This window comes from Giraffa tippelskirchi, chromosome 10 (genome assembly GCF_054371585.1).
Source record: "Giraffa tippelskirchi isolate mGirTip1 chromosome 10, T2T-mGirTip1v1.2.pri, whole genome shotgun sequence".
Lineage (NCBI taxonomy): Eukaryota > Metazoa > Chordata > Mammalia > Artiodactyla > Giraffidae > Giraffa > Giraffa tippelskirchi.
The window spans coordinates 113,731,198-113,758,968 of record NC_137284.1 but is presented as its reverse complement, the minus strand read 5'-3'; the positions used below and the strand labels follow the sequence as shown (position 1 = coordinate 113,758,968).

Sequence of the window (27,771 nt, the reverse complement as noted above, 5' to 3'; positions counted from 1 at the left end):
TTCAAATTAATATACAGAAATCAATATTTGTCATATTTATTAACAAGTTGCTGCCGCTGCTGCTGCTAAGTAGCTTCAGTCGTGTCCGACTCTGTGCGACCCCATAGACGGCAGCCCGCCGGGCTCCCCTGTCCCTGGGATTCTCTAGGCAAGAACACTGGAGTGGGTTGCCATTTCCTTCTCCAATGCATGAAAGTGAAAAGTCAAAGTGAAGTCGCTCAGTCGTGTCTGACTCTTAGCGACCCCATGGACTGCAACCTACCAGGCTCCTCCATTCAAGGGATTTTCCAGGCAAGAGTACTGGAGTGGGGATTAACAAGTTAGAAAGATACAAAAAGAAAGGGCTCCATATTTGCCGACAAAAATAACAAAGATAAAAAGACTTTGGAATAAATTGCCCAAGAAATATTTGGTGTACAAAAAGAAAACTTTAAAATCCTAATACAAGACATAAAAGAAGAAATCAATAATGTGTAAATCTTATTCTTCAAGAGCTTTGTAACTATATCAATTTCTTTATAAATTCATCCATAAACTCAGTGCAATCCCAATCAAAGTAGTAACAGAACGTTTTAGGAGGAACATGATAAAATGCCACTTGTGTCTATATGAAACAATCAATAGGCAAAAGTAGTCTGGACAATTTTGAAAGGGAAAAAAGACCAGTGAAAAGACTAACCTCCTAGATAGGAAAATAAAGCAACAGAAAGTTAAAATGTCCTACCTAGGAAACAGTCAACAATAAGGAATCAATAGAAGAGTACACAGAGCTCAAGATAGAAAGAGTTTTTGAAATTAATGGGAAAAGATGGATTTTCATTAAGTGAATAAGTGAATTAACAACAACAAAAAAAACTTAATCTCCATCTCTACCCTCATTCTCTCCCCCATAATTCTAAATGAATCAAAGATATAAATTTTTAAAAAATGAAATCATAGGATAACTAAAAGAAAAATGTGTAATTGTTTTAAAATTTTTATAATCTTGGAGAGGAAAGGCCTCTTTAAAAAGGACATAGGGAATTTCCTGGCAGTCCAGGGGTTAGGACTCCACACTTTCCCTGATGAGGGCCGGGTTCAATCCCTGGTCAGGGAACTAAGAACCCACAAGGAGCATGGCAAAGAAAAAAGAAAAAGAAATGGGGCATAAAACTCAGAAGCCATAGGTAGGGTTGACAAAGTCAATTACATATAAATTCAAAATTTCTGTATTTCAAAAAGTACTGTAAACAAAATGAATAAAGAAAGGACAAACTGGCAAAAGATATCTGCAAAACATGTATCTCCCTACAGGCTTTCTTGGTGACTCAACAGTAAAGAATTAGCCTGTCAATGCAGGAGACGTGGGTTCGATCCCTGGGTCGGGAAGATCCCTTGGAGAAGGAAATGGCAACCTCAGTATTCTTGCTTGGGAAATCCCATGGTAGAACAGCCTGGTGGGCTATATAGTCCATGATGTTGCAAGAGAGTCGGACACAACTTAGTGACTAAAACAACAACATATCTCCCCACACATACTCACACTCATTAAAAATACAGCCTCTCTAAGAGTATATATATGTGTGAGTGCTTGTGTGTGTTTTCTCAATTATGTATTCCCAGACTTAGACTAGTATTTACAACATGGTAGATGGTCAGTAAATATTTGCTGAATAAATGAATGAGCATTTGACATTCATACATATCAATTAGAAAAGATCAATGCCTAGCACAGTGCCTACTACCCTCTGAGTACTCAACAGATAGCTGCTGAAGGAATGAATCCAATAAAAACATGCCTAAAGAACAGGAAGAAGCAATCACTGGAAAAAAGAAAAACAAATAAAAGGTCAATGAACATTCCTAAAATGCTCAAATTCGTAACTTAAAAAAAAGATAAAAACCACAGTAAGATATTTTAAACTATCAGATTAAAAAGGAAATGTAAAGATAGTGTTGGCAAGAGTGTGATTAAATACTTTCCTACATTGTTGGTGGAAGTACACCTTTGGTGAAAAGACTGGCAGTGTCTAGCAAAACTGAAAAGACACACACTCTTTGACCCAGCAATTCCATTTCTTAGAATTTCTCTGATAAATTTGCATATACATGAAAAGACCTATATTTAAGAATATTCAGAGTAACTTTTTCGTAATAGCAGAAATCTGTCCACATAATAGAATACTTTGTAGTAACTAAAGTGTAAAATAAATCTATTACATATTAAAAGATTAATTACATTAAACTTTAAAGTTGCAAAAAAATCCCATTTTGTTTTTTAACAAGTGTACATATGCATATACATGCAGTAAAATATAGTTTAAATATTAAGATGCAGTCTTCAATTACAATATACAGAAGCTTTAGGAAGAAATGGGAGTCATTTTGTTTTAAAAAACTGATGAAAAGTAAGTAAAAAATAGAAAACAAGGTAGGAATAAAAGTACAGAGGAAGATTTTAAAGAGACAGAAGTGATAAGAAAACTCATGTCTTTGTGAGTCCATATTTATGACTCATATCCTTACTTCCAAAAAAGATTTGAGATAGTTGGTAAGATGACACAAACACACAGATCTTAAGCACTAAGAATAGGGAATACAGGTCTCTCGTGTTCACCACTGTATTACCAGTGCTAAGCAGCAGATGCTGCTACTGCTGCTGCTAAGTCGCTTCAGTCGTGTCCGATTCTGTGCGACACCATAGATGGCAGCCCACCAGGCTCCCCTGTCCCTGGGATTCTCCAGGCAAGAAAACTGGAGTGGGTTGCCATTTCCTTCTCCAATGCACGAAAGTGAAAAGTGAAAGTGAAGTTGCTCAGTCGTGTCCGACTCTTCGTGACCCCATGGACTGCAGCCCACCAGGCTCCCCTGTCCCTAGGATTCTCCAGGCAAGAGTACTGGAGTGGGGTGCCATTGCCTTCTTCAGCAGATAGTAGGGACTAAATATGTGTTAAGTTAAAGCTACAAATGAGAATGGAAACCATGTGGAAGAGAATGCTGGGGAAAATAATGATTACTACTGGGTACATTAGCTCTGAGTCTCCTAGCAACCTCAGTGAAAGGAAAAACATGATGCTGTGAGTCAATAATCTTCCGACAGGTATATCACGGTGGGAGGTCCCTTTTGCATCCTCTACCTCAGAAGCAGTAACCACAGTTAAAGATTTGTGTGAACTTCAGATACCACTGAAACCACCCAGTATTCTGTTCTTTCCCCCAACACCAGTAAAAAGAGGGGCTTAAGACTGTGGATACTCTTAAGCCTTTGCTACGCTATTCCTGACTACTGAAGCTATGAATACTTAAGAGGTAGAACATAAAAGGTAAAAGAGCTGGAAGAGGGAGTCTCGGATTAAAAACTACAATCTATTTTTAACTTTATCAATGTAAGGTAGTATTAATGCAAATAACTGAAATGTGAGGATAATAATAATTTGCAAATTGCCCCCACAGACTCAGTAGAAGCTTCAACTTTACTCCCAATTTTGATCGTAGCCAATCTAGAGTGAGAATCATCCAAGAAAGAAAGAAACTATCTTCACTTTGTTTTTTTTTTTGGCCGTGCTGCACTGCTTGAGGGATCTTAGTCCCCTGACCAGGGATATAACTTGGACCCTCAGCAGTGAAACTGTCTTCAAATGTCAGGTCATTTGGTTATAATCTCCTATGCATTTTTAGTAACAAGTTTATTTATAAGGAGGATTCAATCAATGAAAATTTATTTCAATTCCGCAGCCAGGTCCAGTAGCCAGTATCTTTCAACTCCAGTGTAGATAAATTACAGATCAGATCTGCATAAAGGCTAGAACTACACAATTATCTAAAAACATTACTAATTGTATTAATCAAAATTAAACTAAAAAATGTTGTGGCCGAAGAGGGAAATGCCTCTTAGAATATTAGAAACACGCATAAGGAAGTCTTTTTAACAATAAAACTAAGGCTAGCTATGCTATAAAAGACTTCAACACTATCTTGTGAATAATTTTTCTGTGAACACAAGAGAAAGGCACAACTGCTTTGCATTCACTCTTCTTTTATAAAATAGGGACAATCCTTCATTATACAGCCACCTCTTCCTATAGGCTCTGAGAAGAAAGGTTTGACTATTTTTACCACTTTACTTCAGACAAAACTGATCATCATTTCTAGCTTTTATTCCTAAACCTTCTTTTTTAAGGGAGGGTGGAAAAGTCACAAGCATCAAAGAGAAGCACGCATTATTACTGTTGATCTGCTGACGGGCTTGGTGTTCAACAGTTTGAATGCTCAGATTCCATTTTCTTCAGGAAACTGAAACAAATAGTAATCTTTCCAGATCAAACTTCCACCAAGCAGTTTTAGTACAACATTTATCATACCTAGCAAAACCACCAGAGGACAACTCCATCTGCTACAACAAAACAGAGGAAGATAAAGGTCTCCAAACACTTAACAGCACTTTCCAAAAAAAGGGCCATAAACCTAACACCACTGAAAGAGAAATGCAATCTGCACTCTGCAGACCTAGACAGGAATTGCTTCAATACTATCTTTTCCCCTCTTCCTCGCCATAAAAACTACCCACCCCTACTTGTGATGTACAGATCTACATCCCAAGGCTCTTAGGAGATTAGGAACCCACAAGGACCAACAAAGACAGGAAACAAGGACTTCTTTCCCACACAAGCTTTTCATTTCAGTAATTACAAAGAATGAACACTGAAAAGAAAAGCAAAAACTATGCCCACTTAGAAGCATATCCAAGACAGAGTGGGTACAACGCAAACTGGACATACATAACATAACCATCTCTGTCAAAGGTTAGGTGCAGAACACCTTAGGAGAATATGAGATTGGTCCCAACCATTTTAGATCATTACTGAGAGGGAATCATTAAGGAGCCTTTCAGAGCACAAAGACCATATTCAAAGAACTGTGTTCAGATAGGAGTATATATACCAATAAGAGTCAAAGCTCTGGTTTGGGGTCGAAGGAAAAAGTTAATTAAATGCCTTCCTCAGGTTTAATTTAAAGCACAGTTAAAAGGAAGGAACTTTAAGAAATTTCAGTAGAAAACACAGGAAAAAGCCAAATGCAATTAGATAAATTTTTCATCCTAAACTTTCTGAATTCTTTACATTTATACTTTTTATTAGTTTTTTAAATTATGATTAAAATTAAGGAGAAAGGATAAAAATGTAAATAAAATTAAACAGCAATTATTGAAAAGATTTTTTTAAGGAAAGTTTTAAGCTTTTTTCTTTTTCAAAAAAGGTTTATATGGAAAAATTATAAACAGATGCTTGCTTCTTTCTTTGTGTACATTGTGGTATCATCATATAAAAAACTCAAGAACATTTAAAATTCAAGCATAAGTAAAAGGAAGGTATATCACCTTCATTTTTGTTGCCAATGGAAAAAAATTCAGATCTTAATTTACCATAAGATGTGGAGCGCATAATAGAAAAATAACCTCTTACTTTTTAGACATTAAAATTTTGCTTTGGCAGGATAAGGGAGAACTATCAGATAAAGATGCATATCCGCACACATACACATCTATGATTCTCAAAGGAAAGTAAGCGGGGAAATAGTAAATGGTTAGGTCGTGAAACCACAAACAGCTCATTTTCACAGTATCTTTTCCCAAAACTTGTTCCCTAATTATGACGTTCATACCCACATGACACACAAAACAAATTAAAAGTCAACAATTCCTTATTTTGGAAATTTATTTGAAGTTTATTCTGTTGCTCAACTGTACTGTAAATATACTTAATAAGGGGTGGACATCAAAATTACTATTTCAAAACTGTTTTGCTCCTGTTGTTAACTTTATATCTACATATAATTGGTAAGATATACAAATGCCTTAGTTCTCTCACTGCAACAACAGAATAGAATAGGTATTATTCTTTTAGGTTCTATACAATTCCCTACCTCATTACTACAGTTTTCCCATATCACCTCCCCTTTATGAAAACACTGTCCTATGTTCACGTTAGCATACTTCCTGAAGTAACAGCAGGTCATTCGTTTAAAGTCATAGCCTCCATCTTCAAAAAACCTATCACCACTTAAAACTGATGCATAGATAAAGATCAAGAATTGCTCATTTTTTTTCCATGAAGAATCTCAATATCATAGGCCATGTAGGTTAGAAAAGATAACATGACTGAAGCCAGGCAAAGCTAATCTTGACCCTGCCATAATCGGATGACCCACTAAAGGTCCCTTCCAATACAACCAACAACAGGAAAAGAGAGCAAAACCACCGAAAAATAACATTTGACTTTCAGTTTTAATCATTATCCAGTTGGACAATTTTCTGACCAGCAATAATAATTATTCACTTGGAATTTCACCCCACTAAAGATCAGGGTCAAAATATTCTTAAGAAAATTTTTTTTCCAGAAATTTCTTGCCAGTATTCTCTACTCTGCCTTTTCTATCCTTCATATTCATAGCAATCCATCTCACAAGCATTTCTGGGGAGAACTGGATAATCCTTAGAATAAGAACAAACTGAAATGAAAGAAGCTTCGCATATAACTTCCAAAATAAACTGGGAAGACTACAAGACACTTCAGTGTTCTGAGCTATTAGTAACAAGAATGCTGGTTTATTTTTTTTCCTGTTGAACACACCAGAATAAGGGGAAGAAGGGCCTACTCATCATTCTTTTCAAACTGCTGCCAATCATGCCTGAAGCTAGATCTATGAGGATGAAACCAGACACATCACACTTGAAATTCTCACGCTTAGTATATGCAAAAAAAGAGATTAGGTGAGGTTCAGTTTGTATCCAAATATATACTAGTATATCGCATTTCAACACACTTGATCTTTACAAAATTCAAAGAAAAATCAGCAAAGTAAAACATAATAAACATATTTTCCTATGGCTTTCGATGAAACCTATGTTTTATACTTAAGCTATGAGGAGTATGGGTTTGTTTGTGCATCTCTCATTTTTTTAACTAATGTGAATTATGTTTAGAAAGTACCTTCAATAAATCAGAATAAAACTATTAAAAGACACAGACACACTCACATACCACACACGACTCTTAAAGGCCTTCTGCAAAAACTGTTGGAACAGATTTTTTTTTTTAATAATATGACTGAAGATCTATGTGTATTGAGAGGGGATAAAAATATGACAGGATAAAAACCATTAACTCCCAATACATTATAATTCTTTCAGTAAAACACATGATGATAGTTGTAATGTGAAATTAGACTAAATACTGTACTTCATTATTATTGAGCAATAAACTTTGATACACTGTTAATCGCAAGGCTTAATGTTGAATACTATAAACATACTTAAAAAGGTATACATGCAGTTAAACATTATTTTTGTAAAGGCCAATTTCTGGTGATAAAAAGTTGTAAAAGTACACTTAAATAAATAATTTTTTTTAAAAATAAAAATTTTAAAACACAAGTTAATAGAGTAAACATATGTAAAACTATTCTGTGTACTCATACTTCAACCGCATAGCTAAAAAGATACCCTCTGGCATCTTTTAATCTTCTTTCCAAGGAAGTTATTTTAGAGGGTTTAAAACTTCTGGCTTTCACTTCTGGTTCTGCATTTTCTTGTCCCTTTTATTCTTGTCATTGACTAGATTCAAGCATAGAAGACCAAAACCAAAACTGATTTAAATTGTCGTAGTTTTGTTTTTTCAGTTGGGTAACAATTTCTTCTATATTGGAGTGGCAGGGGGCGGGGAAAAGTCACTGAACGGTGATATCAATGGAATGTGTAAAAGTATTTCGCTGATTTCTTTTTTTTAATTAAAAAAAAAAGCCTTTTTGTTATTCTAGCAACCAAAGAAATTCCAAATTTGAAAGTACAACTCCTTTCATAATAAAACCCTCTACCTAAAATGTCTTCTTGCTATATCAGGCTAATTCTTATAATAATTCCAATTTGTCACATCATACCTTCCAAAATGAGCCTCAACTTTCACACTAAAAAAAAATGATGACAGCCTGCATTTCATGAAGTTGCTATAAGGATTAAACGATTTAAAATACACAAACCACCTAGCATGATAGCCAGACACACCAAAGGTACTTAATAAATATTAGTTGCCTTCTAAAAATTTCTGTATTACGAATTTTAAGGAGGTTAAACATATTTTGAATCCACTTATTGATACGGCTATGTGCTTTCCACTTCATTACGCTTCACTCCATTAACATTGTCAGATTTTTTTCTAAGAACGAGAGGGAAGGGAGGTAGCAGACACAAACTGAAACAAAAAAACAACATAGATGGTATTGCCTTTTCATTTTCTTAAGTATTTTTTAAAATAAACTTGACTTTTTATCGCTCTTATCTATTTTTCCAAGAAAGTTTTTCTTCATCTTTTGGTATAAGAAATCAAGTCTAAGCCGACACTCTATGCCAAAAGTACACCTAAAAGTGAGCATGATGTATCTTGGTTGCTGAACATTTTACAGTTTAAGGGCTTCATGAAATCTCTTTAAAAAAAAAAAAAAGACTGCAGAGTACTGACAACTAAGCATTCTCTCACAGTTATGAACTATTTTTCACTTGAAGGTTTCCCTTGATTAATTTTATATGCCGACGTACTTTGTCCTTCTTTACTCTCAACCCCGTTGTTTTCTAAGCCACAGAATCCATTGATGGCTAAACTCTTTGCATTCCATTTCACTTCTCAACACCCCCTCTCTACTCCAACACCCACCCACCCCCAGGAGATGCCAGCATTGTTTGTGTGGGGTTGGAAACAATACACTTCCACTGCTGGTTAATTTACATCAGATTCAGCCAGGCCTGGGGAGCAGTGTGCGGTCTTTTCCCCCTTTCTCCTCCTGTTTTCCCCCTCCCTTTTTAAAAAATTTAAATTACTCTTTTTAATTTAAAAACTTCCGGATGTTTTATTACCTTGGCAGCTTTACTTTTTCTCTGGAAAGACTAAAAAGGTAAGCTTAAACAGTTTTTGTCAGGTTAATGTCTTTTCTTTTTTTTACATGCATATATGACAACCAGAATCCATAGTGTTAAAACTGCAATAGTAATGTTTGGCACAATTTCACTGGTTTTTGTAGCATAAATATACATAAAACAAAAACCATTACATAACAGTGAAACTGGCTGTTCTCTAAACCTATTTGTCAGCAGCTACACGTGCTCCTGAGGATATAAAAGGATTTGATGCTTGCTTTCGCTATTTTCATTCTTTATTTTAGAAAATCATACAATATTACACATGTAAATACAGTAAATCATTGTTTCCTTGACCCATATTTATAGAAAAGCAAAAAATTCTTTAATTTTAAAAATCTAATATTAAAAATACTATGAAGTCTAAAAGTCAATTTTCCTTTGAAAGCCCACATTAACTCTCTGCTCGTCAGCAAAGTTACAGTTAAAAAAAATTTTTTTCAGATATCTGAAAAAAATTAAGTATGTTAAACTCTTTAATAAAATTTATAATTAAAGCCATCTCAGAGACTGAAATCTTAACTTTCCAACCAAGAAAATTTCACAGAATTAAATATTTTATCTAAAATCAAATAAGTTAAACATGTTCCATCAATATAATTTAAAAATAAGATATGCAGACACTCCCCAACATACGCAAATGATACAAATAATTAGGAATCACATTTCATCCATTTAAATTTTAAAACACTTCCATCTGTGAGACTCCAAAAGTATGAGTACACGGTTTTAACTTTAATGTCTACTTTCTACACTACTTTTTCTTCCCTTCTCATCCTATCTCCCTCTAGACCCCCAACATATACATAAAATAGATCATTTAAACCAGTGGTATTTGAGAACATCGCCCCTCCTCCTCCAGTTAGACAGTCTTGCCTTTTATATCTATGTGGAGGTTCCCATGGCAACACTCACTTACTCCAATACTATTTCCAACTGAAATGAAAGAAGCCAAAATCTTAATGCTTCATTACTAAATTACACACATCTTAAGAGCAAGGATTTTTTTCTATTATTTTTTAATGAAAAAGTAGATTTCTAGAATTTCGGCAAAATAAGTCATTTAATATTTTAGAAATAAACAAAAAAACAGTCATTGCAGGCAATTATATATGCATATTATTACAGGGGATTTGCATGTGCTTATTCTTATTATATTACACTGAGCCAGGAAGCTGACTCAATTATAATTATAAATAATTTTTACTAATCCAGCCTACTGTATCAAATTCTTCTCCCTGCCCCCCCTTAATGTTGGCTACATAGCTCACAAAAACCCTGGTGAGAAATTCTAACAAAAAAAACCAAGAAGCAATTCATGGACAGCAGGAGGCAATTCCAGAACACAGGCACAATCTATAAAGAAAAACCACTACAGCTTTTTGATGTTAAATAAGTAGAAATATCAGCATACAACAAAGCCAAGAAGCAAACTGTTGTATCAAGTTTAAAAGTAAAATATTCAGTGTTAAGTGTCATGCACACCTTTTGTCAAGTTTCAAATATGAAATTTTCCTAATTTTTAAAACAAAGTTTTCTTGGTAATACTGAAGGTTTGTATGTATTTATTTTTACTACAACACACATTACAATCAAGTTATTCAAAATATAGGGAAGGAGAGGGTTGTGTTGTGTGTCTATGTGTATATATAAAAGCAAGAACATCAAAGTGGGAGGTCAAATACTTAATTTGAAAACATATACATTTCTTAATCAAGTTGTACACACTAAGAAGCCTCAGAGGAAGAGGTGAGAATATAAATTGAGTAACATTTCATAAAGCATTTTAATAAATAATCAAAGCTAAGCATTAAACATCTCTCTATACAGTGAACACATTTTTTAAAAGGATAAAAATCAATAGAATGTACACTGAATCTTATTTATTCTGACAAAATATTGTGGCACCTGAATACTTGTATCATACAATTTTTTCTGAAGAGTTTATTAACTTATATATGGGTTCATAAAAATAGAACATCAATATATTTTAATGAATCTTTTTTATTAAAATTTATAATGAGCCTTTTTTTTCCTGCTTTTACATTATCACTTTCTTAAAATTGGCTGACTCAAAAGACTATAAAGACTCCCTCAAAACCAGTACAGGAAACTCCAAGAATTTACTCTCCCAAAAACAGCTTTTAAGACATGAACGTGAACTGCCTAATGAATCTCATAGTTAGGCTTGTGAAAAGGACCAACTCGCATGTTTCAGAGGTCCTTCCCTCTTTTTAAAAATTCCCATACAGTGAAACCTGCTGACACCGCTTTTATAAGGCCTGGGGTGGGTGTTGAGGGGGGGAGGGCACTGATTTGCCACATTGGTGGGGGGGGGCGGGTGGATTTTTGCAACATTTGTGAGGGTTTTATAGGCAGGATCCTCTCTCCAGGGTTTAAACAAGTAAAACAAAACCAAAAAAATATCCAACTGTTAAATGTTCATTTTATTAAAAAAAAAAAAAAAAAAAGGTAATCCTCTGCCAATGTCTCAATGTTTTAATTTACTTTCATTTCAGTATTAACACCTAAATGCAAGTATTTGCAGTTCAGAAATCCTTTCAGTTCTTTGGAGAGTGACATTTAATCAACCTTGATATTAGATGTATTTTTAAGCTAACTTCAAAAGCAAAATCTAGAAAAAGTATTATGACCTCTCCTGAACAAAAAAGAATGTATTTTAAAATCCTCCCTTTATCACAAGCAGGTTTGGATGTAATGCCACCTGGTGGCACAGAAAAAAAAAATTTTTTAACGAAGCTTAGATTTTTAGAAACTGAGCTGTTTTATGGAAACAGCAAGCACCCCTTCAGACTACTCTGCCTTCTTCCTAAACACGTTATTCATCCTGCCGTTTAATAATAACGGCTAATTTTTATTTTAAAACTTAAAAAATTTTAAGCAATTAACTGCATGTGACAATGTCCTTTAGTGTTTAAATATCATAAAGGAAGCCAAACATTTTTTTCTTTTTTCAAAAACCTAAAACTGTACCAAAGCTCTAATTTTTAAAAGATGAAATACTTAAGAATTGGGGGTGTAGGGATGGAGTAACTGAACTGCTTTGTAAAATTACACTGTATAATTAATTCCATGGTAAGAATGTTTTTATGGTGTGTTTTGGTGACCTTTTATTACCATCAAGTTCACAATGCTGGTGGGCTGCCTTTTAATCCCTCCGCAGACAAAGGCCCTAAATAAACACAGATCCTTTCCTGGGAAAAAGTCCACTCTGGTTAAATGGTAAGGAAATGAGTAAATCATTAGTAATCTTTAAAGCCAAAGCTATAAACTCAAGTTACCTTAAGTTGAAATGAAAGTGTCCTGCAAGAGTTTCAAAGTTCTGTCACAGATAGAAATCTCCAGCTCTTGACTCCAGACTAGGCGCCAGCTGATAAACAAACAATTTAAGTCAAGAGCTGGAGAATTCCCAGCTTTTTCATTTAATGGCTTTGGCCCAGAGTATTTATTGCCTCCAGTTTTATTCTCACTTAGCTCTAAGAGGAAATTTAAACTCATCATTATCTTAAAGCCCCATATGGGTAGCAGTCAGCTCACCTGATAGAGCTCCTCTTACTCGGTACCAGTTTGAGTCTCTACTAGAAGTGATGTAATAATGTAAACTAATTAACTAGTGTTCAGTTGACTTCTTAACAGGCTACATAAATTGTGTTCAATATAGTTTACATTCCCACTTGGGGTAGTAACGATTCCAAAAAATTTAATTCTGCAGTTTTATTCCAAACTACCAGCTAAGATGGAGAAGGACAATGTCAGCTTTCTCAATCCCCAACATGCACCCACCCAGCCTCCCTCTACCCTCACTCTCAACCTTGTCCACCAGCCCTTGAGTATTACATAAAGCAACTTTTCTGTATAAAAGTAGGCTATTCCTATTAACTTCAAAATACTCACTGTTGCCGGATCTATTTCCCAACAGAGCAGGGTGTAAGATTTAAGATGTAAATGCCCGATCATGAAAAGTTGTTGATTTTATACGAGTACTAGTAAGAATATAAAAGCAAAGCCCAATTAAAGCCCATAAGATACCATCAAAAATTTCTAAATGCTGTTTTTAAACGTTTGCTACTAAAGATTACAGATCTCAAAGCCAGAACTATATTGTTGCTTCTATTCTGTTCTCAAAATTATCATTTACTTTTAAAGAAAAATCTCATCTCTACTCAGGATTTTATGTCAAAATAATTCAACTATCTGAGTGTTTGCAGATATTTCACAATTACAATAAATCAACTATCCTTCTTCCTCTAGCTGCTTATCTAATGAAAAAAAAAACTGTAAGAAAAATTTTATAGCCTAAGGTAAAGGGTTAATGTGGCATTAATGCAAAGAAAAATTCTCTCATTTCTTAATTTTCAGAAGGTTTTATAAACCTATCTTGGCTAGAAAAGCAAATTAACTATTTCAGTTGTCTGCCAAGATTATTTTTCTACTCTTTTACTGTATGTACATAGTACATTAAAATGTTGGCCACTTGAGAACAAGTATTACCCTCACACATAAGAATTAGTGGAAAAGAAACATAATTAATGATAAAACCACGTGTATGCCTGGCCTCATATTGTGTTTCACTTTTTAACAAAAAACTCCGTAAGAACAATGTTGTCTTAGAGACTGCAATGGATAAACATTCTGAAGACCACAACTAATAGTCAACAACTTAATTTATAAAAAAAGATGTCAGGTGCAAATCTTAAAATTCTTAATACTCTTTTAGAAAAGAGTCCATATCTCTCCCTTGCTGGATGTAACCTGAGCTAAACACAAAATAACAACAAAAACTCTCTACCTTCAGGTCGATTTAAATTACTTAACACAGAAGAGAGGTGGTGAGTTGGTTATCAAACCTTCATTGGCCATGTTGGGAGGATGGCTACCAAGAAATATGCATGTAAATTTAAATTTTTCACAATTAAAATATCCCAAATAATGTAAAATAAAATAGAATTGCATGACAAATATATACAGAGAAGGTCTTAAATTCAATGTAATATACTTTTCATCTGCTGATATCATCAAACTTTAAGAAAATCAGACAACTAAAATACTGCAAATAAATCTGGTAACAGTTTGTGATGACTAAGCCCTTGTCAAATTCTTAATTCCATTGCCTCCTTTCACTTCCTCCCAATAGCTATCCAGGGATCACAAGCAAAACAAAATAAAGACATATAATACATCAGGGATACTGGAATTAATTTCATGCTGCTAAGGAATCAATAGATGTTAATGAAAAATAAATTATATACAATTAATAGCCTTAGATTTATTTACCAAATCTATTTCACCTTTATATAAACACTGCTAGGCAGTTCTAAACTATGTGACCAGACCCAATTGTGTCTGGTCTGACTTACATCCTGAATGGCAATTAAAGGACATTAAAAATACCCCAGGATTACTTGAGGCAGGACCCCTGCCTTATCCATGCGCTTTCCAACAGAACCATGTGAAGAGAACAGTGTCCGTCCACCACAGGATAGAGCCTGGTAAGAGCAACTCTGGTAATAGTTACTTGACTGGAAATTGAGATGCAGTTAAAATCTGGCCTGCAGATTTGGAGATGAGGGAATTACAAACTGCAAGAGAGTAAATTCTTAGAAATAAACTAGGCTGTTGTTACCAATAATAATTGTTACCAACAATAACTGACAGTAATAATACAAACACTGAATGAAGTGATCACCCTGCATTCTCTAACCCACTCCTCCACTATTTTCATAGGAGACAAATTATTAACTCTGCCTCAACCATGTTATCTTGGGCAGTGAGTCAGCAGTCTTCTCTAAACATGTTAAGAACTCATTAACACCTTATATAGGGGCTCTCGTCCACAACAACTGTTGTAAGGGAGTTTCAGACATGCCAAAGAATGTAAAATGAAGCTTTTATGGGCACCTCTTCTTTGGGACTAATTTCAAAGAAATCCTTGGAATTTATTTACCAAACATCTCTGAACCACTTTGTGCAAACTGGAGAAAATCCCAGGCAAAATGTACTCTCCAGAGACAGAAGGGATACTTAATGGATACAGGGTGATAAGTAAAATTATGGGTAAATGTAAATGGATAACATAATTAACTCATTTCTGGGTATACTGGTACTGATGAATCTTATGTCATTTCTAAAGAAACAGATTTGTCCATTAAATCAAGTTAAAGAAAAATTTAATTATTTGAGTTACTACTAAAGTTTTAAATACCATTGAATCAGACCAAGGAGAGGCTTACTTTAGCATTTTAAGATAGACTAATCCAAGTCTCTGATACAGAAGTCAATGTCACAAAGTACTTCTAAGTTTTATAATAAAAAATAGAAACTGATCATTCTAAAAGAACTAAAAATCATAACAATAATACAATTCTTTAAAGGAAAGAACCCATGAAAATGAGTTATCTGAATCATGTTAAACCAACTTATTTCAAAACATTAAAAACAATATTACTGAGTTAAGACTAAAATTCAACAATGAATACTGTACAAAAATACTACTGTGTAATCAAACAGCTTATGAGAGCACCAAAGACCTCCTATGATAGCTCTTCCCCCTCCCAACACATTACAAACCACGGTAAATCAAGTTACATGAAATTTTGTAAAAGAATTTGCTTTTGGACAGAAATAGCAATGTTTCAGCCCAGAGCAAAGTAAAATTACCAAGCTATAAACCTCTTTAAGAAAATGTTTTAATGGAAATGCCAAGAGACCCTTAACCATAACGGTGTTAGGTGCCAAAACATAAATAAATTTTGTTTTTGTGCTCCCTTTACCATAAATTAGATACAGGTCGAGTGGAAAAACAGTAGGTATCCAATTCAGTGAGCGGTAAAGGCCAAGACTTGCACATTTGATTTTAAAAACAATAATAGAGTCTATGTGAGACTTTCATTGAAGAATTAAGCAAGCAAGTCCAGTGCTCTAAAAGAAACTCCTTAATAGGTCTTGTGCTTACTATTTCATATTCTAAGAATACTTCAAACAAATTACTAAAATTTAACCCAGCCAAGTAGAGCATAAAATCTGGTTTCCTTGTCGGGAACTGTTATACAAACACGTACACACAAGTTCAATTATTTAATTTTGACATTAATCCTAACCAGGGCAATACAGTTTAGCAAATCAATGAGGCTGGCCAGCACAGAAAGCCTTGGGCTATCTACAAGAGCCATTTCAAAGTCACTTCAACTCAAGGTTTCTGTGCAAACCTACAGACAAACTATGCAATCAATGATCTTATTCTTCAATTATTCAAGAACAGTAAAATGCTATAATTATGCCCTTGGCACAGAAAGAACAGTATTTAGATATCAATTACAAACAATAGTTTTTCTTTTTTTTAAACAATAGTTTTTAATTTGCTTTATATCTAGCATTCATTATACAAGAGAGCTGATCAACCTGGAACTAACTCTGTGGTAGCAGACCACACCCCTTGCAAAAAAAAATGCGTGTGTCCAAAATGGTGTCACTAAACAACATTTCACATTAAAGCATTACAACTTTCATAAAGATGTCATTTACACAAGACAGATAAACAGATTAGGGCATCATACTTATGAGGCCAGTGTCATGGCTAACAGAGATCCTGGTTAGCTTTACTGTGATAAGCAAACTGTTAAACAAAGGCATGACATTAGACATATAGGGAATCAATATACAGGTGATTCAGTTTAACTAATTCTGAGTGAAACTACCTGCTAAGTCCTAGCAATACAAAGACAAATGTTCAAGCTTGTTCTTCAAGCATATCAAGCTTGTTCATGCCTCAGAACAAGTACAGAGTACCTCTTACCTTACAGAGTAGCTCTCTCCACTGAGAACACTCTACCCCTGGACCTGTGCGTTCAGATCTCTGCTTAAATGTCACTTCCCCAGAGAAGGTTCCCTGTCCACTCAATGTAAAAGGGCCCTCCCCTTGGTCTGTCTCCTTAACTGTTTACTCTGTGTTTTTTCCTTCATAGTACTTACTATTGAAATTATTCTTGTTTGTTTATCCTCTCCATTCCGATCAAATCATAAGCTCCGTAAGACAAAAGATGTTGAGTATCTTTAAAGCTCTATCTGTAGTACCTAGAACATACCTAGTACACAGCAAGTACTCAATAAATGTTTATTGCATGAAAGGAAGAACGAAGCATGTCCCTTGCAATCAACGCCCCGTCAGCATAAAAGAGAATATTAGAATATATGATCAGAAAACAGTATACAACACTGTAAGAATTATATAAATACAATAATTTAAGTATAAGACATTCCACTGAAGAAAAAAATGAAGACCTTCACTTTTATTTTGAAGTTCCAGGTTCTCTGGAACTTAAAAGTAAAAGTGAAGGTCTTTCAATTTATCAACAGAAGTACAACAGAAAATGAAACTAAAGGTGGTAGAATTATATGAACTAACCAATTTCCTTTCTTCCTTGCTTAAAGAGTATTTACTAAAGAACAGCCAAATCTAATTCCAAATTCCAATGGTTCTCCTTGGATCTGTGAGTCATCTACAAGGTTTCCAGCTGATCATTAACATAAATTTTCCATTTCCAGAACTTAAAATCCTTCACTAGCATAGTATCAGGTGTATGAATCAGATCTGGTGTTACCCTCTCTTTAAATATTCAGAAAGGTCAAATTAAGTATTAACAGCCAGCCCAGATAGGACAAAGACTAGGAGAAACACATAAGAACTTCAAAGGTAATAGTAAGGCTTTATGTCTTAAATTGGGAGGGGGGAAAACATGGGCCTGATGTGTAATTAAAGTTTGTACCTTTATAATTTTATAAGTATTTTGTATATAAATTCATATTTAACAAAAATTTGAGGAAAAAAGTTACTCCCTGCACTCAAAAAGATTAAGCTTTACAGGAAGAAGAGAATCAACACCTATAAATATAATGTAATATGGGCTTTGATAAAGGCATGTACAATTTCACAGCTTCAAAAGGAAGCACCAGGATTTCCCTGGTGGTCCAATGGTTAAGGACTCCAAGCTTTCACTGCAGAGGAAAAGGGTTCGATCCCTGGCTGGGGGAAGTTAAAAAAGGAAGCACCAAAATCGGTTGAGGCATGTCAAAATATTTTATAAAGTAGTATCTATGGTACAAAGCAATAACTGTACAAGCATGTAACAGTTATTTACATTGGTTTCAGGATGATAAGTAGAACAGTTTAAGCATGATTTGTTTTTGATTTTTTTTTAAAAAGTCATATGAAACAAAATTGAATAAAAGCTAGCAGAAAGCAGAAGAAATGGCTGGACTGAAGAAATCACTATCTTAAAAATCTGTACAACTTCAAATTCTTCATCTGGGTTTTAAAAAAGGTTCTCTTTAAAAAGCTAACCACAGAATAAGAGTATAATGTGCTCCCATTTTAATTTTCAGAATACTACTGTATTTGTAGGTAACACCTCTATATAATTGGGAGAAGGCAATGGCACCCCACTCCAGTACTCTTGCCTGGAAAATCCCATGGACAGAGGAGCCTGGTAGGCTGCAGTCCATGGGGTTGCTACGAGTCGGACACGACTGAGCGACTTCACTTTCGCTTTTCACTTTCATGCATTGGAGAAGGAAATGGCAACCCATTCCAGTGTTCTTGCCTGGAGAATCCCAGGGACGGGGGAGCCTGGTGGGCTGCCGTCTATGGGGTCACACAGAGTCGGACACGACTGAAGCGACTTAGCAGCAATAGCAGCAGCCTCTATATAATTACACAAAAATGCATTTTTTAAGTCTAAGATAAGAAACAAATGAAGAGTGCGGGGGAGGAGGATAAAAATGGGGGAAATTTTTTTAAGATTTTATTAAAATTACCTCAAATAGTATATGTTTTAAGACTAACAAACATAGAACCTCTGTAAAACTGTAAGCCCATTTGGGTGCCTAAACCAGGCTTTTCTCAGGTCCCTTTTCCTAAGTTTTACTTAGTTAAAATACAATGATTTTTAAACCTGCTAACTCTAACTTACAGAAAGTTTCCTCTGTTTTAACTGAGAAAGTGCAGACATTTTTAACCCATATTAAAAATATAAAAATAATAACTATGAGAAGACAAACATAAGTTTCTATTATATGCTGGCCAAACTCATAATGATGATGTGTCAAGCAACAAATTATCACAAACCATCTCTACACAGTTTTCGATCTGTAATACAGATCAGACAAGTAAATTCACTTTTACAAATTAGCATTTTTATACTCTAAAACCACAAAACTGTGATAAAAATAACTTGATAAGGATGAGAAGTAATCTCAAAGTTTTATCACAAAGAAGACTGTATTTTAAATGCTAAATAACATTTAAAAATCAAGTTGATATTTTTCATTATCAAATGATAATTTCAGGCTATACTCTTGAAGCAAAAGAAGATCAATCAATAAGATCAATTGATATGTACTATATCGATTTTCAAATTAAATTACAGAACCACTCAAAGAACAAAGAATTGTTCATTTACTGAATCTATTCTATAAATAAATTCCAATACCAAGCTTAAAATTGCTTATTAGTATTTCATAATCAAAGATCCATACCACATTATAAATCTTTACACTTAAAATCCTACTTAAATGATTCAATGTAACAATTTTAGGGGCTAAAAATTATTTATACCTCCACCTATACTCAAAGGGCTTCCCTGATAGCTCACTGGTAAAGAATCTGCCTGTAATGCAGGAGACCCCAGTTGGATTCCTGAGTTGGAAGATCCACTAGAGAAGGGATAAGCTACCCACTCCAGTATTCTTGGGATTCCCTTGTGGCTCACCTGGTAAAGAACTCGCCCGCAATGCGGGAGACCTGGGTTTGATCCCTGGGTTGGGAAGATCCCCTGGAAAAGGGAAAGGCTACCCACTCCATATTCTGGCCTAGAGAATTCCATGAACTGTATAGACCATGGGGTCACAAAGAGTCGGACACGACTGAGTGACTTCCACTTTCTATACTCAAAAGGGTTTGGAATATAAGATTCCTTTACAAGCCCACTAGGTTCTTTATGAAAAAGAAACTGATTTAAATTATTATATTTCATTATTTTTTAATTCCAAAGCCAACAATCAAGTTTAATAGGAATAAAATTGCTATTCCATTGTCTACTGCCATATTGCTATAATTACATATGTATATGTATATATGTATGCACATATGTATGTATATGTGGATATATATTTGATTACACAGTAACTCTGGAAAATTTGTAAATTATATAAAATCATAATCCTGTCATTCCAAAATATCCAGATATCCATATTAGTATTTTACATAATATTAAGCTTTTAGAATTTTATTAGCTCCCTGTCCTCTGATTGAGATGCTGATAATTTCAAAGTATGTAATGCGGTGAGATTTATTTATAGATTTTCTAACATTAAGCTATCTATATGTACATGAGATAAACCGAACCTGGTTGAAGTGTCTTATCTCATTCATACACGGTTATATTTCATTTGTTAATGTACTTTATAAAGTTTTTACTTCTATATTCATGACTGATGGAGACCTATAGTTTTTCTCTCTCATAATGTTTCTAACTGGTTTAATTATCAGAGTTAGACACATCTTATAGAATGATTTGGGAAGCATTTCCTCTTTTCTATTGTCTGGGAAAGTTCATATAAAGTTGAGATGGTATGCTCCTTGAAATTTTGGTAACATTTGGTAAAATCACTTGGGCCTAGTATTTTCCTCATGAAATCATTTACTCTTTTTTGCTACTTCTTCAGTTTCTTTAATAGGTACAAGATTATTCAGGCTAATTATTTCTTGAATCTGTTCTGAAAAGTTAAAATTTTCTAGCAATTGATCTAGCCCTGTCCACAGCAATCTAGATCAAAAATTCACAGCTCTTCAAAGCTGTAACATCCTTTTTATCTGAGTTTAGAACAAGCATTGTATTTTGAGAGGGCTGAATAACATAAGTCAGTTTTTCTTTGTTTTTATTTGTAACGAGGAAACTGAGATTTTGCAATAACTCTAAAAATAATTGGATAATCTTGGGTACCACAAAATCGTAATTGTTACTTCTGACAAACAGAATAGGTGTGCATCTATTTTAGCTACCACTTACCACCAGAAACAGGGGCATCCATGAAAACTGCTCCCATTTTTTCAACTTCTTTGGCCAGTTCTTTTGAAACCATAGGATCAATAGTACTGGAATCTATTAATAGTGAGCCTTTCTTCACTTTTCTAAGTAAACAAACAGAAATATATATTTTTTTAAAGTACAGTTTTATAGTTTTAAAAATATAGTTTACAACTCTGAATAAGTATTTCATGCAACTACTTATAGAATCAGAATCTGCTAAAAGCTGCCAGATATCAAGGAAGTCTCTGGTGTAAATATTAGAAACATTATTTGGGACTTCCCTGGTGGCTCAGTGGTAAAGCATCCATCTGCCAATGCAGGAGACATGGTTTTGATCCCTGATCAGGGAGGATCCCACATGCCACAGAGCAACTAAGCCCGTGTGCCACAACTACTGAGTCTGTGCTCTGCAATAAGAGAAGCCATCGCAATGAGAAGCCTGCACACCACAACTAGAGAGTAGCCTCAGCTTGCTGCAGCTAGAGAAAAGCCTACACAGTTACAAAGACCCAGAGCAGCCAAAAATAAATTATATTTTTAAAAAGCTCATTATTACAACTGGTTCAAAATCTCAAATTCATTTTCAGATCAATTACAGTTCAAAGTAAACTCAAACTATTTCAAACAAAGTAACCTAATAAACTACATGGTATAAATTCTGGTTTCACATGAAATACACATTAACCATAATAATGTAGGTTAGCTAAGATGTAAGCAATTTAAAACACCTATTAACTTTAAAGGGGCTATTTGGTAAGATTTAAATTTTTGTTTGTAAAATAGCTGGGTCTCTTTAAAATGTAATTTACTTGTCTTTAACAAGCCATATTGCAAATTTCACATATTCATTTCTTTCCACTAGGTAAAAAAAATATAAGCAATTAAAATTTAGCCATTTGCCTTAGAATGGCATATTCTTTAATAATTGTAACTTTGTAAAGATAAAATAAAATATCAAACAGATACTAAGGAAAATATAGGAATGGACCTAGAAATCTCAAAGAGTCTTCTGTTCTTTATGGTAAATTTATATGTATACACTGGTAAAAGGGGGAAGCAGTCTTTTCATATACCATATTTTACATCAATATTTAAACAGCATTCTTAAAGTAAAGGGCTTCCCTTGTGACTCAGCTGATAAAGAATCTGCCTGCAATGCAGGAGACCTGGGTTGGATAGATCCCCTGGAGAAGGGAAAGGCTACCCACTCCAGTTTCTGGCCTAGAGAATTCCATGAATATATAGTCCATGGGGTCGCAAAGAGTCGGACACGACTGAGTGACCTTCATTTTCACTTTAAAGTAAAAGTTTTGTTTGGACTCTAAATACACACTATATACCTGTCGAGTTCCTTTACAGTATATGATCTATGCTATTGTCACAGGCTTGGAAACTCAGACGGAAATTATAATTTTTTTTAAAGGGCTATGGCTAACCTTCCCAAAGTTTTTACCACAGATAAACTAACCCACAAGACATTTAATCATAACTATGATTGGAAAATTAAAACTGAAAAAATATAAATATTAAAAGGGAAACAGAAAATCATTGCTAAAACCATTAAAAAATTTTTTTTCTACAGAAAAAAAAATAGCCCATAAAATGCTTTAAGCAACAATTTTTGACTTATGAATTGATCTGGTCTAACTGCAGTAACTGAGTATGTTCCATAGAAAGGAAACAGCATACTCCATTATAGATCACTCCAGGATGTATATACCCTAAAATATGAGAATTAAGTTTACCAGTCTTCTGTGATATTAGTATTTTTAAGATCTTAAATCTTTAATCAAATGCGAAATCATCTCAAAAACTACACATGCAACTGGGTGTGGGGAAGTGATCCTGACCCAGAAGAAATTAAAGAACCACCCATGAGAAGCAAATTACAGTTCAATGTAAAGCCAAACTCCTTCAAGGCACTCCCTAGACAAAACCACCCTGGTTGGTGGCCACCATATTCCTAATAAAGGATATTAATAAACATAGGATTTTTTCTACACAGAGTTTTTAGTAACTTTTCCCTGAGAGGTAAAGCAGGGCCATAATTGGAACAGACTAGGTAATGACACAGCTAGGTCACCTCAGGACCACACACACTGTGGGCCTGAGGGCTTCATCCAAAATGAGTGTCTTTCAACCTTCTCTGAAATCTAAACATTTATCTTATCAGTTTTCTGCCTAATATTCAAGTGTCTTTTGCTTCTAAGTTTGCTAGTTTTCCAAAGCAATTACATTTCCAAAAACCTCAAATTCCATGTATTACAGCTTCATGAAATTAAAACCCTTTCTTTCAGCCCTTCATGTGTCTACTGAGCCTACCAGTTTGTTCTAGCTCTCTGCTAAAATTCAACAACAAAACAAGTTAGGTACAGGCATCAGTAAGCCCAGAAAACTAAACTGAGAATTCAACCGTTGCCATCCTAATATAACCACAAGGGTCTGGCAGCAGGTACCAATTAACCAAAAGGTTCTTGAAGCGAGGCACTGGGTAGGAAATGCTGGTCTAAATTATATATTATTCAGGGAGCTACTGCTAATCTTTAATTCCAGCTTCTCAAAGTTCTTACTATAGATGTACTAACCCAGAGGACATATAGTAACTTTTAATTTCATAATAAATTTTAAATAGTGTTCTTTCCAATGCTTGGTTTTATTTTTCATAGAAAATCTTTTCCTGAATTTCTACAAACGGTAAGAAAAGTTTGCTTGTAACATTTGTGTACAGTTTAAAGTCAAGCTTTAAAAAGTCTCTTAAAACAGCTTAGCAATGAAAGTGTAAGTTTAACGCAAGAGTTAAAGGAAGAGAAGCAAAAAAACTTCATTCCCAAAAGTCACATACTTGACTTCAGTGAAAAAATAAACCCTTTACAATGAGAGAGAAACCACACCATTCACTTTTAAGACATAAGAAAACAGTACAAGAAGACTTAACAAACATAACTGTAATTTCACAACTGTTCTAACAAATGTGAAATTCATAAACTATCATAGAAAGAACATATCTACAGTTGAGAAATACATACTTTAGAATTCCATTCGCTCCAGAATAAGCTTCTATCGCATTAATGCTGGTGGGCAACATGGTAATAATTCTGTCAGCTTTTTCAGCTACATCTGCTGGGGAAGACACTACCTTTAAAAAAAATTTCAAAGGCACATTATTTAAATCAAATGCTTCTAGAGCACAAGTAGGACCCACTTTTTATGCATGCCGTAATAGTAACAGTGAATAAAAACCAATACTTATTTTCAAATGACAAAAAAAAAAACCTTACTGCCTAAAATAGAGAGTTCACTCCTTACACACATACAGATGCAGTTTCTATGGAATCACATCCACTGTTTACTTTTAAAAGTGTAAAGTGAGTTGAGGGGGAAAAGGGCAAAACCCAACAGTCCTGGGAACAGACACACTTCTCATGGATTCCTCCAACTTGGACTCTTAAAACAGCATACTTCTTGGTAGATGCTCTAAGAAAAATATTCTAGTATAACAGAGCTGGTAGCTGAAGTACAAGATTCACCAGTTATTTCATGAGCAGCAAAATCCCCAGGAAAATTCTCAAGTCCCCATTACCACTATCTTCCAGCCTCTATTTTCAAGAGAAAAAAAATTAAGCCTTTTCATTAAAGTCAGAACAAGGACAAGCATGCACTGCACTGACTGAGACCACCATGAAAGTCTGAGAGCGTGAGCCGCCAGGACTCCTGTTGAAACCACATATACAAGGAAGACAAGCCAACAGGCATCAAGGTATGCTCTCTCTGCAACTCTGTCTTCTGCTTTAACGATGACCATGAACATACCACACAGGAAAGCTGCTCTGTCCATCCTCTGAACGTACGTGCATACAAGCGTGGGTGTATCAGCCCTCACTCACATCCCCCACATCCTCTGCTCTCTCACATACATACACCATGATACACCTGACCAGCTGGTCAGCCACCAAAGAGGCCAAAAGAGACCAGGAAATCACTTCTTGACTGAAACTCCCCTCTAACAGAAAGAATCCATCACCTGTCATAAAAGTTCCTGTTCAGAGCTTTTTTTCTCTTTAAAAAAAGACAAAGGATTATCAAGAGGATAATCAAAGATTTCTCCATAGCATGATTTACTTAGGCATTAGAAACAAACATATTTTCTACAAGGAAATGTGAACTGGCACATAAGCATCTTGGGAATGGAATGCCTCTGTTTTTCATGCAGTGGAAGTATACAAAACGTTTTCTTTTTGTCTTTGATGTACAGCTGATGAAAGAATGAGAAGCCAAACACTGTGTGCAATCTAAATATTATGAACTAGAAGCAGTTACATTTCAATTTTCCATAAGAGACTATCAGCTTCTAAATCAAAGTCTACAAAAGGAAGTTTTAACGGAATTTCCTACGTTGTACTTCAAAATTTCAGACAATCAAGTATCCTGTCACTTTGTGTGTTAACATTAAGTGAAACACCACAGACTCTAAAAACCAAAAGAAGAGAAAAAAGATAGTCTTTCTTATTCTAAAGGCAACACAGTATTTTCGAGTCTACAATGTGGCACATTCAACATGTATATTTTGATATATAGTAGGGATCTGCCACAAATCATTCCAGAAAAATTTTTTCCATCCAATGACAAAGAAATGCTTAAGTTAGGTGAAAACCTTTCCTACACTCAAACAAATACTGAGATTTGAAAAGAGGCAACTATTTCCTGGCAAAGAACTGAAGTTTACTCAAGCAAAAAAAAAAAAAGTTCAGGAAGATGAGAAGATAAGAAAAGGAAAGGTTGTAGGAGCTGTAATTCTCTACTTCTGGACTATGTCAAGAATATGGGTTACGTGGAGAGAGCCCCACCCGTTCACCCTACTTAAATGAAGTAATAAACACATACAAAATGGTGGCGTACCTTTCAGTGGCCTTTCCTTCCATCGCAGCTCCATCTCTCTTGATCTTTCAGGGACTGTATTCTAAGACCTCAGCCCTGAGGTCTAAGAGTCAACTTCGAACTTTCTCTTAGGAATTGAGTCTCTTCCACTGAAGGAAATTCAATTCCATCTAGATAGCTCCTTGAGACGTGCCTTCAGAGACCCCAACGATTAGCTCACAGATCTACGAACACTTCACACCTCCAAGCTTCTCATGTTCATGAATTGGCACTGCCAATTCATACAACTGCCAAGTGCATGGGGTGGCCAATCAGCCCCCTGCATCCTCAGCATCTGCTTCTTGGGATGCTTGGGTTGCCAGAGTACTGCTAACCCCTCAATTATATAGGAGAGTAGTGTCAAAGCTCACAGGTCCGGAAAAAACACACAATGATAGTGATAGCTGGAATGTCACCAGTCTACTGGCCACAACTGCTCCATATCTAATGACTATATACATTCAGTACATTATAACAGTCTCTAATTTGCACTACAGAAAAGGCATGTTTATTAGACAGATAAGACAGACATGTGTGTCCAGTTATTCAAATCATCTTGCCTTCCATGTGATGACTTCAAGACTCTGAAATAATTGACTAACAAAATTTGGCCATGACTCAAAAGCTGGCAGGAAAAAAACAAACCTTATTGCCAATCTGACACTAACCGCAAAAGCCTTTAGGAGCCAAACTAATTAGAGTCCCTTCAATTATATTTGCTAATTGAATGGATAAGCACAGACAGACAGCATGGATCAGTGAAAGGAACACTAATTTAGAAGGCAGAGACCTGGGTTTAGTTATAGCTCAGCCACTAAGTCATGTGTGCTTTTGTGCAAATCACTTAACCTCTCTGACTTCAGTTTCTGAACCTACAAAATCAGAATACTGACATGGGTTATCTTTAAGGGTTTCTACCTCCAAAGTAGAAAGGAAACTCTGGCAAGGGAATTTTTTCACATTGAGTAAATTTAAATTCTAGGAAGGTATTGCCTCTGTGAAAAAGGACTGGTAGGATACGAAGTATCTGCAGTGCCTCAGGACTCTTCTGCACCTCCACATGTGTGGGTGGTCACTGATCTGGCTGACCCTGGACCATGGCTTTGCTCTGTCACGGCCTTTTCAGAAATTCTTGACAATTCCAAATGCCTCCTTCTTACACCACTGTGAATTAAGATAACCTTATTAAATGGCAACGCACTCCGGTATTCTTGCCTGGAAAATCCCATGGACAGAGAAGCCTGGTGGGCTACAGTCCATGGGGTCACAAAACAAACACAACTTAGCAACTAAACAACAATTTTTCCATTATCTCAATTTTGATTACAAGAGATTGGTTCCTTTCAAAATATCTAGTTTTTAAGAATTTCTGCAATCAGATTCATCCATATGCTAGTAAGTACAATGGCAGGTGTACAATATAAAGAGTAGATGACTGGACAGATGGAAGACAAAATCTGCTTTGCTGGGTGGGGGTGGGGAGGATGATAGGCATCAGGGTACACAGTAATCTGAAGTAACTGCACTTCCTTTTTACGTTATCAGTGGAAGGAGACAACAATTAACCTAGCTATCTTACATAAAGAGAAAAATCTCACTGTCTCTTCTAGACAAAACAGCCACATAAGTCAAGCTCTTAGCATTGCTTCCAAATAAACTAAGTGGGACAGAGAAATTTGCAAAGAAACAAGATGAACATGACCTTGGTTAAACACGCCACTCTGTGTATTTTCATCTTTCCAAGTAGAAAAGCATATTGTTGCTTCAAAATTGTACCACCCTTAAAAAAAATTGACCGAAATGGTTTGT

At 35.1% G+C, this 27,771-nt stretch overlaps 1 protein-coding gene across 4 annotated transcripts in view; it reads right to left on the bottom strand.

Moving 5' to 3' along the window:
• HIBADH (3-hydroxyisobutyrate dehydrogenase) overlaps positions 1 to 27,771 on the bottom strand; it is a 111,721-nt gene that overhangs the window by 64,220 nt on the left and 19,730 nt on the right. The window contains exons 3-4 of one of the 4 annotated variants that reach the window (XM_081534952.1): positions 24,075 to 24,184; positions 21,028 to 21,149 (exon numbers count right to left, since the gene is read on the bottom strand). In XM_081534952.1, the coding sequence (XP_081391078.1) occupies positions 21,028 to 21,149; positions 24,075 to 24,184 (232 nt within the window). The remainder of the gene's footprint in view (positions 1 to 21,027; positions 21,150 to 24,074; positions 24,185 to 27,771) is intronic. The other 3 variants (XM_081534953.1, XM_081534954.1, XM_081534956.1) reach the window with 3 other exon arrangements.